Source organism: Triplophysa dalaica, chromosome 23 (assembly GCF_015846415.1).
Source record: "Triplophysa dalaica isolate WHDGS20190420 chromosome 23, ASM1584641v1, whole genome shotgun sequence".
In the NCBI taxonomy this organism is placed as follows: domain Eukaryota; kingdom Metazoa; phylum Chordata; class Actinopteri; order Cypriniformes; family Nemacheilidae; genus Triplophysa; species Triplophysa dalaica.
Genome location: NC_079564.1, coordinates 17,102,043 through 17,114,458, shown reverse-complemented (window position 1 = coordinate 17,114,458; position 12,416 = coordinate 17,102,043). Strand labels below are relative to the sequence as shown.

At 38.2% G+C, this 12,416-nt stretch overlaps 1 protein-coding gene across 2 annotated transcripts; it reads right to left on the bottom strand.

Annotated features, from left to right (window-relative positions):
* Positions 1-1,051: 1,051 nt before the first annotated feature.
* rhot2 (ras homolog family member T2) lies at positions 1,052-12,207 on the bottom strand. 2 transcript variants are annotated; one of them, XM_056738914.1, is made up of 19 exons: positions 12,029-12,206; positions 8,746-8,804; positions 8,574-8,655; positions 8,454-8,497; positions 8,317-8,370; positions 8,182-8,234; positions 7,992-8,100; positions 7,777-7,878; positions 7,603-7,701; positions 7,398-7,506; positions 6,681-6,801; positions 3,994-4,078; positions 3,764-3,909; positions 3,455-3,555; positions 3,235-3,365; positions 2,715-2,795; positions 2,517-2,639; positions 2,075-2,274; positions 1,052-1,812 (listed from the first exon to the last, which is right to left on the bottom strand). In XM_056738914.1, exons 1-19 carry the CDS (start codon positions 12,063-12,065, stop codon positions 1,695-1,697), a joined length of 1,854 nt encoding a protein of 617 aa, XP_056594892.1. In that variant the 5' UTR covers positions 12,066-12,206; the 3' UTR covers positions 1,052-1,694. The 2 variants fall into 2 exon arrangements, with proteins under 2 accessions (XP_056594892.1, XP_056594893.1); XM_056738915.1 differs by lacking the exon at positions 8,746-8,804 and having other exon boundaries at positions 12,029-12,207.
* Between the last annotated feature and the right edge of the window lie 209 nt (positions 12,208-12,416).

The following is a 12,416-nucleotide window of genomic DNA, read 5'->3' as shown; positions in this document are numbered from 1 at the left end:
ATGAAGCAAATAAAGCTTAAAGCTGGTACATCTTGATGGGAGCATGTGAACCTTTAGGATTTGGCATTAACTTTCATGAACAAGTGGTGCTGGCAAGAGGAAAAAAACTAATACTGAGAAATTCTCAGGTTCATGCCAATTATAAACTTTCAACATAAAAAGATTATGTACACATTGTTTGTCCTTTCCTGAATTTCTTCTCTCATATACTGTATATAAATGTGGCACTGTATTAAATTCCAACAATTCCTACATTCAAGCTCATTGACCACCTTCATTTAGACGTGGACCAGACCTCTTTAATAACTTAATACGTTCGATCTTATTAAAGTAATTTATAAACGGGCTGGATATTATTTCTAAGTATAAGGAGATAAACAATGTCAAACTAAAGTTAAACAACAAGAGCCAATTGGCTGTCTGGAAAACACCATGTGATCAAACAAACATTCTGATTTTCAATATTCTGTTTTCACAGAGCACATTGAACAAGATCAGAAGAAAAAAGCTAGTTTATTACAAAATATTTATATTAAAACATGTTGGCTTCATTCCAAGCATCTCATGTAATATTTAAGATGGAAGACCATGGAGGTCAAGCGGAGAGAAGCCAGCCATATTGTACAGTTGGCCCCAACATCGCGTACAGAAGTGATCACATAATGTTTTAATACTGAACAAGGAAACTGATTTCATGAAAATCAAACAAACAACAAAACAAAAAACTTAAGTTTTGTTCAAATCCGGTTACTGTAAAAATAGAATGGTTCTAAACTGGGCCAGGTTTCTTGAAAGCATTTTGCCTAGGAGCATTTATTCTTCCTAAATATAATTTAAAATAAATGTATTATTTTTAAATGTAGTTTTAATCATGAATCAATCACCTCTACAAACAATTCAAGCAAAAAACAAAGCAACAGTTGACTCGAACACTATAAAGTCCATCTAATGGGCTGAAATTGAGACGAGGGTCCTGGTTTATTCTGTTTTAATTCAGTCACACTAGAAGAATGACTAGATGCTGCTTAACCCATTGATAAAATATTCCTGGTTCAATTGAAAGCTCTCATATTTTATTTTGTGGAAATAGACAGCATGCCACAAACCCTATCAATAATGCGCAAGCCTGAATAGTCCTTTAATTTCTAAAAAATTCAAACAAGAGAAATCTGGGTTAAACTTGAGTATTACTTGCATTTGCCAAGACAAAACACGATAAGTGACTCCAGCACTGAGAAGCGACCAAACACATGGTCCATGAACAAAATCCTAGTTTGAATTAATTCCCATGGAATATACTCTTGATCCATACTTATTTCTCATTCTCTAAAATACATTTCAAGTGCAATTAAAAAAGCATACACCTATCAAATCATTTCTTAATATCACTCCTCATTACAGCACATGTGTGGCTATGACATGAATTTGGAAAAATGTCCCTGGAAGTGAAGAACTGTAAGGTCAAACACTTCCATGTTTTTATGATTCAGGCCTCATAGTAAAACCTTATCAATTTGCCCTTACGTTTCGAGTATGTGTAAACGTACTGTATGTGTGTGATACTCCAGTCAAACTTAAAAAAAATCTTTATACTGCTGGTTTATCACTGTGAAGTTTTGGACTTAATGTACCAGTTGAGCCACAAATGACTCAGTAAGGAAACGAGGGAGTGTGTGTTTTATCTGTACGTGTCACTATTTGTGCCGGCTGAAGGCTCGGTAGAGAGCGAAGCCCAACATGGCTGCTATTGTGGCTCCCAAAGTCACACGCAGCCAGAAGGAAGTGCTGTTCATGTCTGATCCATTCAGGTGTCTGTAGACAGTAAGTGACAGACAAAGGAACATTTTGTTTAGAATAACACTAAAGATATGTAATTATTAAAAAAAATGTTTACAAATTTGTTCACTTCATGCTGATGTAATTCAAATAAACAATTATTACATTTAATTGTTTCTAACATTTTGAATTCACTTAAATATTATTAAAAATGTTCTGGAAACATTTGTAAAGAAATTCTTTGCCTAGGAAAAGACTTAGTGTTTTAGTTCAAAAGCATTTGTGTGAATGTACTCACGGGTACATGGCAGCCCAGGCAAGTCTGTTGTAGATATTTGTGTGTGTGTTTGAAAGCAGCGCTGAGAAGTGTAGAGGTGAAGGCAGACGATGTTTGTAACAGAATTCGGACGGGCTCATGCCATGATGCTGTTTCACTTCTACTAGATCGGCTTTAGAGCCGAGCACCACACATGGGATCCCGCTGTCCATGTAGTGTTGCTACAGGCCAATGACAAAAACACACTGTTACAAATTACAGGTCAAGTTTCGTTTTTGTAGTAAGAGCATTTAAAGCAAGCTTGAACATTCCTTGAACATCACAAAACTATTTATTCTAGAATTCTGTGGAATGCACCATTCGGGACATTATTCACGATGAATTATTTAAATGATTTGATGTATTTGACGACACAATTTTCAAATGCAACTGAATCAGGTTAGATTGTGATGGGTTTTCATACCTTATATATACTAGCACAGTAGTTGAATGATTCGGGGTCACTGACATCATACATCAGACACGCCACGTCACATGCCGCATCCGCTGCTTTTAAAAACTCTGTTTCCACATCCACCTCCTCCAGCTACAGGGAATGACACATGGGTCAGAGTCAAGAAAAGATAAACTGAGGTTTGTTTGACCTTAAGATGACACTTACGATGAGATACTTCTCCTGATTGGCTACTGAGGCTGTGTTGATGGCGTACACTGATGGAGGACCAGGGTTACGTTCCTTTCTCTAAAAATAAACAAAATATACTGTCATCACTGACATTTGTAAATATTAGGTTTAAAAAGCTGGGATAAATCTCAACATGGATAAACAGTTTCAAAACACACTATAAACTTATAAGATACCAAAAAGAGAAAAAGAAAACGTCTTCCTGAACTGAAATACCAGCATTTGATAACAAGTAAAGAATTCCTGTCTTAAATTTTTGTATTTTTAATTTAATCTTAATAATTTTTTCCCCATACTGGTCCTAACCAACTTCACAGTGAATTTTCGTCAGTCACAGTCATAACAGCTGATGTATAAAACGTATTGATATTTAATTTTTATTATGCTGATTTGAAAAGGGTAAACTTTCTCCAGAAAGCTGCGTTACACTTGGTTAAGACTCTTAACTTAAGAGGTCAAGCTGAAGTTTGGCTTTCAAGACGAGCCGCTCTCTCACCACAATGCTCCGCTTCAGGAAAGCCTGAAGGAAGTCTGTCTTTCCCGTTCCGCGGGGACCGATCACTTTACAGAGGAACACGTTGCGTTGGGTCTGTCTTTTGTCCAGGTCTATCCCCTTTTCTCTCGATACTAATACACACATGACGAAAAGATGAAAAAATTTCAACATCAATGAAATCAAACACAGTTGGAATTAGGTTTTGTTCAGATTTCATTACCTGTGACGGCAGAGGTCTGAGATTCTTGCTCCATTAGTATTGGGTAGCCGAGATAGCCCAGATGCTCCAGACATCGGTGGACGTCCAGATAAGCAGATAACCTACAGTCCAACAATAGAGTTTATATAATCCATTCAAAAACTGAAACCACTGAACTGAAATTAAAACTAAAGACGTGATTTACTAAACTGTTGCTTTTCACAACGATCATCAGTCACATAATCTACTACGTACTTAAATATATTTATGCAAAATATCCATTGTCCAACATATTTGTTACACCGATTTAATCACGATTCCTTCACTCACATCCATTGGCAGAAGTAGCCGTGTTGGGAGATGTAGCTCTCCTCGGTTAGGGGGACATTACTGTACACCGCCGAACTCCAGGGCATGTAGGGTAGAACACTAAACAGATTTTTGAGCTCATCAGGAGAGAGAGCAGAATCTTTATCCTGCGTAAGAGACACAGAAGAACATTAGACTAATAAACAACTGCTGTCGTTTTCTTTCAGGATCATTAGTAGGTCAAACTTCACCTCATCATATTTATCAAAGAGCCTTTGCAGGAACTGTTGACCCAGATGATTCAACTCTGTCGTACAACCGACAGGAACACGTAACCTGCAAAACATTTACATTAAGTCATTTAGCCGACGCTTTTGTCCAAAGCGACTTACAAATGAGGTAAACAATAGAAGCAATTGGAACAGCGCAAGGACAACAGAAAGCATAAGTGCAATATTAACTTGTCTCATCTAGCCCAGCACGTTATAAAAAGCTACGTTTTTTTTGTTTTGTTTTTTGAAAGAAAGAGTAGGAAAGAAATAGAAGTCAGTACTAATCAGGTCAGGAGTTGATGGAAGTGATGTGTTTTCAGCCAATTCTTTAAGATGGCTAGAGGCAGGCAGATCATTCCAGACATGTGGAACAGATCCATAGAAGGTACGTGAGAGTGATTCCTTTTTGGGATGGCACCACAAGACATTGTTCGTTTGCACAGTGTATGGATCTGGCGGGTGCATAAGTCTGTATTAGCAAGTAAAGATTTCGGGTTGCCGACCAGTGATGGTCTTGTAGGCCAAAGAGCAGGGCTTTGAAATTGATGTGAGCTACTACAGGGAGCCAATGTAACCTAATAAAGAGAGGATGGACGTGCATTCTGATCTTCTGTAGAGGTTTGGTTGTGCAAGCTGGGAGTCCAGCCAGTAACGCATTGCAATATGCCAGTCTGGACAGGACAAGAGCCTGGACTAGGAAGGTCCGGACAATATATTTTTGGAAAATAGATAAATATTTGATCAATTAAGCCCAGTTGCATATACTGTATAACGATGTTATCTTTTATCAGGCCATTTGTTTTATATTTTGATATCCACAGTAAGTATGTATTGTAGGCTCTGTGGCTTTAGGGGAATGCCCACTTAATAGAAGTCTGATCATTAATATTTGTAACAAGAAAACAACTACTGTCAACATACAAACAGCAAATGTAATATAACAATTCAATTGCTATTATCATAAACAGAAAACAAAGTTACTCACTAAATTAGCCTTTCCATGCCATTCATACCAGAACTACTTCTATCTTTAAATAATTTCCCAATTATAACGTTGTTCATTACAAATTATTTCTTTCTACCATTCTACAGAATATTCTGTGATAATATAACAACACTGAATAATGCAATTGAATAATGAATAATGCAATTTTAAAGATTGAAATATTAGTCAAATTAATGCTTGAAATTAATCTTTGATTATCTAATAATTACTTAGATTATGAGACTTTAGCCTGGTTTTTCACAGGGTCAAAAAAACCAGTTTGATACAAAACCAATAGTTGACATGTATCAAAACTGCTAATGTTAAATGTAGACAAAAACGCTATGGTTTATAAAATACCACAAATCTGGTTGAAATTTGGAGACATATAGCAAACAGTAAACAGACTGACAGATATTGGTTTAATATTCCTGAATTTTAACTGTTGTGTGTCCATTTATGTCTGCACTACTGTTGTTAAAATAAGCACGTTTCAGCTGTTCTTCATGTCTTTTTGCGGCAGAGAAGTAGCGTGCAGAGCAGAAAGGGTCAAAATGAAGCGTGCTCGCTAAATAAAGATATTAGAGGATATAGCGGCAAAAGATCAATGACATAAATGTTCACGAGAACGCTCTGATCTGCTTTTCCGTTCCGAAGACGCACAGCTCAATTTAAACAACAAAAATAGTAAAAGGTTTTAAAAGGTTTATTACACCATGTCTCACGGTCCGGATGGAATGAAGCAAAGGTCCGGATCCGGCCCGCGGTCCACCAATTGAGGATCTATGTTGTAGAGGATGAATCTACAGAACCTGTTGGTGCTGGCAACATGATCCATGAAGTGTAGCTGATCATCAGTTACCACTCCCAAGTTTCTGGCCATTGTAGAAGGTATAAAGGTTTATGAGCCCAGTTGATTGGAGAGGTTTTGATGAAACTTTGGATTGGCCGGGATCACAAGCAGTTCTTTTTTGCAAGGTTCAGCTGTAGGTGATGGTCCTTCATCCAGAGTTAAAATGTCAGTCAGGCATGCTGAGATGTGCGCAGAAACAGTCGGATCGTAGGGCTGAAATGACAAGTGGAGTTGTGTACCATCTGCATAGCAGTGATAGGAGAAGCCATGTTTCCGAATGACAGAACCTAGGGATGCCATGTATATGGAAAAGAGCAGCGGTCAAAGCACTGAGCCCTGAGACACCCTTGTATTGAGATATTGGGACTCGGAGACCTCACCTCTCCAGGATACTCTACTCTCTAGGATACTCTCCAGGATGACCTACCTGAGAGGTAAGACTTGAACCATTGTAGCACCATTCCATAGACACCCTTAGCCCTGAGGGTCGACAGGAGGATGTGTTGGTTAACGGTGTCAAACGCAGCAGGTAGATCCATTAGGATGAGTACAGCGATTTAGAGGCAGTCCTTGCCAGTCTCAGGGCTTCAATGACTGAGAGCAGTGCAGTGTCGGTGGAATGACTGCTCTTGAAACCAGAGTGGTTGCGATCAAGGAGGTTGGACAGCAACCAGCAAAAACAAGCGCACTCTTTAAATATTTTTTTTTCATGCTGTGCCTAAAAACACACGCATGGATACAGACACAGTGTAGGTACAGGAAATCATTGGTCAAACACAAACAGGCATTCACGATGGATACAGGTAATCATTGGTGTCACACACGTACGGTGGGTACAAGAAATCATCGGTAAGCTCCATTGTGTCATCGTAACCAAATCTACGCAGGATGGTCCAGGTGGTCTCATGACGTCCCCTCTGAATGAAGAGCGTGTTCAAGAACAGGAACCCTACAGAACACACACACGAGAGGATTGGGATAATTGTAACATGTTATTTAGATAAGACAAGAGTGTGTATGTGTGTGCATGCGAGTGTGTGCTCATGCAACGAGTCTGTATACTGTACAGCTACAATCAAAACTACCAAAAGAAAAAGAAAACCAGGAAAACAAAGCTGCAGTGGAATGCCAAACTGAGCACAAAATAAAAACCAAATCAACAACATCAAAAATGTAATAAGTGTGCAAATCTCCAAAATTGACTATGTAATTAAACTGGGCAAAAGAAAAATTTATAATAGTTCACTGAGTCACCCGTTTCCTGTAGCTGTGTCAGGAATCTCGGTCTGTGTGTGTCTGTGTGTGTAGGTTTCGATGTTCTGAAAATGTCCTCACAAATAAAAAGTTGTGAGAAATCAGACAAATCCTGCTGTACTTCAAGTATCAACTAATGTGAACAGGTTTTTGAAGAGATTTTAACATGAGTAGATAGAAAACCTGAATGTGTATGTGTGTTTGTGTATATCGTGTTCATTGTGAGAATTCAAAACAAACATTTTAAACAATGTTGGGTTTATATAGTGTGCTTGTACTTGTGTGCATTACCGATTAGAGTGAGTCCATTGTCCTGGACTCCTTCACTAGTATTCTTCCACACAACTGTTTTAACATCCTCTAGAGCCTGAGGAGCCAGTGGATTCCCAAAACACAGTTTCTACACAAACACACAAAAACAGTCAACACATCAACATTTTTTTAATTTATGCATCAATACATTTACACTATAAAGGTGACACAGGTGTGTGCTCACCTGAAAACAGTTGAGTTCAGCATCACTGAGAATGTGATCATTGTCCTGATCTGAGATACTAAAGATCCGACTGAGGGCTCGGACACATTGCGGCTTCAGCTACACAAACACACATGCATCAAAATGTTTGTGTAATTGAGATGACATACAGTAGTATTGCAGAAGTATGTGTACCTGTTTGTCCTCAGGGTCGTAGAGTGGAGCAGTCGGATGTAGAACGGCCTTCTGGGCGTAATAGAAGAGCTCAGAAATATTCTTCAGATTCTTAGCCGAGCACTACACACAAACACACATAAATTAATATTACATGCTTAATATTACTGACATGCTTATCACCGCTCTGTAGATTAGGTGTTTCGACATACTGCTCAGCCCGCAGTGGTTCTCACCTCTACACAGGTCTCGATCTCAGAAAACTGGTTCATGATGGGCAGGATGGTTTCCATGGAGCTTCCAGAACGCAGGTCAGACTTATTGCCCACAAGGATGATGGGAATCCTGCCGCAGCAGAAGAGAGATTATTAATTCTGAAAAACATAGATGTACTCACGAGTATCAGAGCGCAATCCAAAAACATACTTGCTGCCTTTTTCTGCGCCTTGATTAACCAGCGGTATCCACTTAGTCCTGATCTGATAGAGAAACACATTTAAATCAGCTCAGAGAAAACAAGACACAAAAAATAACGAAATAAAACTCAGAGATAACGGATACCTTGTCGATGGTTTCCTCTTGTGTTACATCATAGACCACACACACAACATTGGCCTAAAATTAAACAAAAACAATCAGCATCAAGTTTATTCAATGTTCATCTAGGTCATTTGTTGTGGCATTTAGTCCCGTCTCACCTTTACGATCTCCTCCCTCAACACGTCATCAGTCTGCTCAGTTTCTGCAATACAAACAAAAAGTGTTAGTTCCATTTAACACAGCAAATAACACAAATCACATTCACACACACAGATTACCTGAATAATCCACTATGTGTGTGGGCACTTTCTCAGGTGTGACGTCAGCAGGTATGGTGATCTCCTCTGCACGGAGGGGAACCTGTCGTAAGAAATAAACATCCTCTCATTTTACAATAAAATACTGAATTGATGGGGAATTGACAGAGGATCATGGGAAATCCAAACCCACCTGCTCGGGAAACTCCTCTCCAACCAAAGACATGATGAGAGAGGTTTTGCCCACTTTGGCTTCAAGAATGAGAGAAATAGTTGGGACAGTAAAACTGGTGGTAAATTTATTCTCAATAGCTCAGTTGACTATGATAATCTCTATGTTGAATTTGCAAAATGCCACAAGTCACATGATCAACCATTATAAATCTACAGCCCAAAAAACAGTTTGGATAATTTAAAAAAATGTTCTCACAAGAATTAAAATTTGAGAGCCAAAAGAAAGGAGGCATTATTCCGTCATCATTTACTTATCCTCGCTCAAAACCTGTATGTCTTTCTTTCTTTTGCAGAACACAAAAGAAGATATTTGGAAGAATGTAAGTATCCAAACAAGCCCCATTGATTTACCACTGAGACATTTCTTAAAATATCTTCTGTTGTGTTCTACTGAAGAAAGAGTCGCATACAGGTTTTGAATAACATGAGGTTGAATACATGACAGATTATTATATTTTCTGTTTAAGATTGACTTGAACTCCACTTAATATAAAATGTTTCATCTACACGTTTTTAACATACTGTTATGTTGAAAATATAAAACTGTATTAAATTAGAGAAGAAACAACTTGTGTTCATATATTTAAGTATGAACAGTAAAAGAACAGTGTAGATGAATTTCATTTATTATAATAATATTACTATACAGTCTGAAGAGAATTTTTTATTTTAAAGAAATGCATGTGTATTATTTTTCATTGTACTAGTTAAATGTGCTGATGTAAAATCTATTCTGAAAATCACGAGTTATACAGTTGAAAGAAAAAGTTTGTGAACCCTTTGGGCTTACTTGGATTTCTTCATAAATTGGTCATAAAATGTGTTCTGATCTTCATCTAAGTCACAACAATAGAGAAACACAGTCTGCTTAAACTAATACCGCACAAACATACGTTTTCATGTTTTTATTGAACACAACATGTAAACATTCATAGTGCAGGGTGGAAAAAGTATGTGAAACCCTAGGCTAATGACTTCTCCAAGAGCTAATTGGAGCCAGGAGTCAGCCAACCTGGGGTCCAATCAATGTGATGAGATTGGATGTGTTTATTAAAGCTGGCCTGTCCAATAAAAAACACACACCAGTTTTGAGTTTGCTGTTCTGAAGAAGCGTTGTCTGATGTGAACCATGCCTCGCACAAAAGAGCTCTCAGAAGACCTACGATCAAGAATTGTTGACTTACATAAAGCTGGAAAGGGCTACAAATGTATATCTAAAAGCCTTGATGTCCATGTGTCCACGGTAAGACAGATTGTCTACAAATAGAGAAAGTTCAGCACTGTTGCTACACTCCCTAGGCGTGGTCGTCCTGTAAAGATGACTGCAAGAGCACAGCGCAGAATGCTCAATGAGGTGAAGAAGAATCCTAGAGTGTCAGCTAAACACTTACAGAAATCTCTGGCACATGCTAACATTTTTGGGACTTCATGGGAGGACACCACGGAGGAAGCCACTGCTGTCCCAAAAAAACATTGCAGCATGTTTGAAGTTTGCAAAAGAGCACCTGGATGTTCCACAGCACTACTGGCAAAACATTCTGTGGACAGATGAAACCAAAATTGAGTTGTTTGGAAAGAACACACAACGCTATGTGTGGAGAACAAAAGGCACAGCACACCAACATCAAAACCTCATCCCAACTGTGAAATATGGTGGAGGGGCATCTTGGTTTGGGGCTGCTTTGCTGCCTCAGGCCCTGGACGGATTACTGTCATCGATGGAAAAATGAATTCCAAAGTTTATCAAGACATTTTGCAGGAAAACTTAAGACCATCTGTCCGCCAACTGAAGCTTAACAGAGGATGGACGATGCAACAGGACAACGACCCAAAGCATAGAAGTAAATCAACAACATAATGGCTCCAACAGAAGAAAATACGCCTTCTGGAGTGGCCCAGTCAGAGTCCTGACCTCAACCCAATTGAGATGCTGTGGCATGACCTCAAGAGAGCGATTCACACCAGACATCCCAAGAATATTGCTGAACTGAAACACTTTTGTAAAGAGGAATGGTCCAAAATTTCTCCTGACCGTTGTGCAGGTCTGATCTGCAACTATAGGAAACGTTTGGTTGAGGTTATTGCTGTCAAAGGAGGGTCAACCAGTTATTAAACCCAAAGGTTCACATACTTTTTCCACCCTTCACTATGAATGTTTACATGTTGTGTTCAATAAAAACATGAAAACGTATAATGTTTGTGCGGTATTAGTTTAAGCAGACTGTGTTTCTCTATTGTTGTGACTTAGATGAAGATCAGAACACATTTTATGACCAATTTATGAAGAAATCCCAGTACGCCCAAAGGGTTCACATACTTTTTCTTTCAACTGTATTTACCACACAGGCTCTCTTGGAATACGTGCATCATGTCACACCTACATGGTGATATATTGACACTTCAAGCTCATTTAATGTTATGCACCGAGTGCAAACTTCACGCCCTGATAATCATCATAACAACCAAGTCACAATCAATCATTCATTCAACAGTAGTATTAAAAAAATTCGCATTAAATCAATGCTGTTAGACAAAAACAATATACATCAGGAAATGAATCTGAAGGAATTATTAGTATGTTTTCCAGTTAGAAAACGCTCACTTAAAGGGATAGTTCACCCATAAATGAAAATTCTGTCATCATTTACTCACCTTCGAGTTTTTTCACACCTATATACATTTGTTTGTTTTGCAAAACACAGAGAAAGACATTTGGAAGAATGCTTGCAACCAAACAGACCTCGCCCCAATGGGTTTGGCAACTGTTTTGGTTATAAGCATTTTTCCAAATATCTTTCTCTGTATTCATCACAAAATGTATGGATATTTGGAACGGCCAGAGTGAGTAAATCATGACAGAATTTTCATTTTTGGGTGAACTGTCCCTTTAAACTCTAAAAACCTTTGCAAAAACAACTAAATGGAAACAAATATTCAGCTGTCTAACTGCTCTAACACATCAGTATTTCCTTGTCAAATAATTTTTTTAGAAATCCTATGAAGTACCATTAGCCAGTAATCTGTGGAAAAACTTCTAACTGAAGTGATTCTTTAACCTGACTTTGATGTCTAAAACTAACGTAATCACCAGAGAAAGCACTTATTTAATTGAACATTCAAGTGTAGGTTGTGTTTATTTCTGCGTTTTTCCTGCAGAAGCTCAAGGTTGTGAGTTAGCGATCCTGCTAACTTTCTTTAAATTGACACATTTGTTTGCCTTGACATTACAGACAACTACTTACGCTCCCCCAGCAGCAGTATCCGGACATCGCGTTTCATTTCACCCCGATCACTCTTCAATTCTGAGACAAGTTGCGTTTATATTCTGCAAACAGTTCAACTCATTTCAAATCTTACTGCTATTTCTCGCGAGCCCCATTCCATCCAGAGAAACTGGCGGCGCTGCGGACTTCCGGTTTGAGCCGAAATGGAGCGCCCTCTACTGAAAAACAACTGACAAGGAAAAACTTTATAATTTGAATTTTTTAAAAATATTTCATTTTATATTCTGCCCTAGATTTATCATTTTATTCTTTATTTTTTTTATTTACTGCCTCCTCAGAAATGTGCAACATCAAAAATAATCTTATATTATCACAGTATCTCCTATATTGTTAGATGTTACGTACA

Excerpts from the sequence above, each read along its gene's own strand:
- rhot2 (XM_056738914.1), bottom strand. The coding sequence starts at position 12,065 with ATGAAACGCGATGTCCGGATACTGCTGCTGGGGGAGC. Across the intron at positions 3,910-3,993 it reads TCTTTGATAAATATGATGAG|GATAAAGATTCTGCTCTCTC; the intron begins GTGAAGTTTGAC and ends TCTCTTACGCAG. Across the intron at positions 3,366-3,454 it reads TCAGACCTCTGCCGTCACAG|TATCGAGAGAAAAGGGGATA; the intron begins GTAATGAAATCT and ends TGTGTGTATTAG.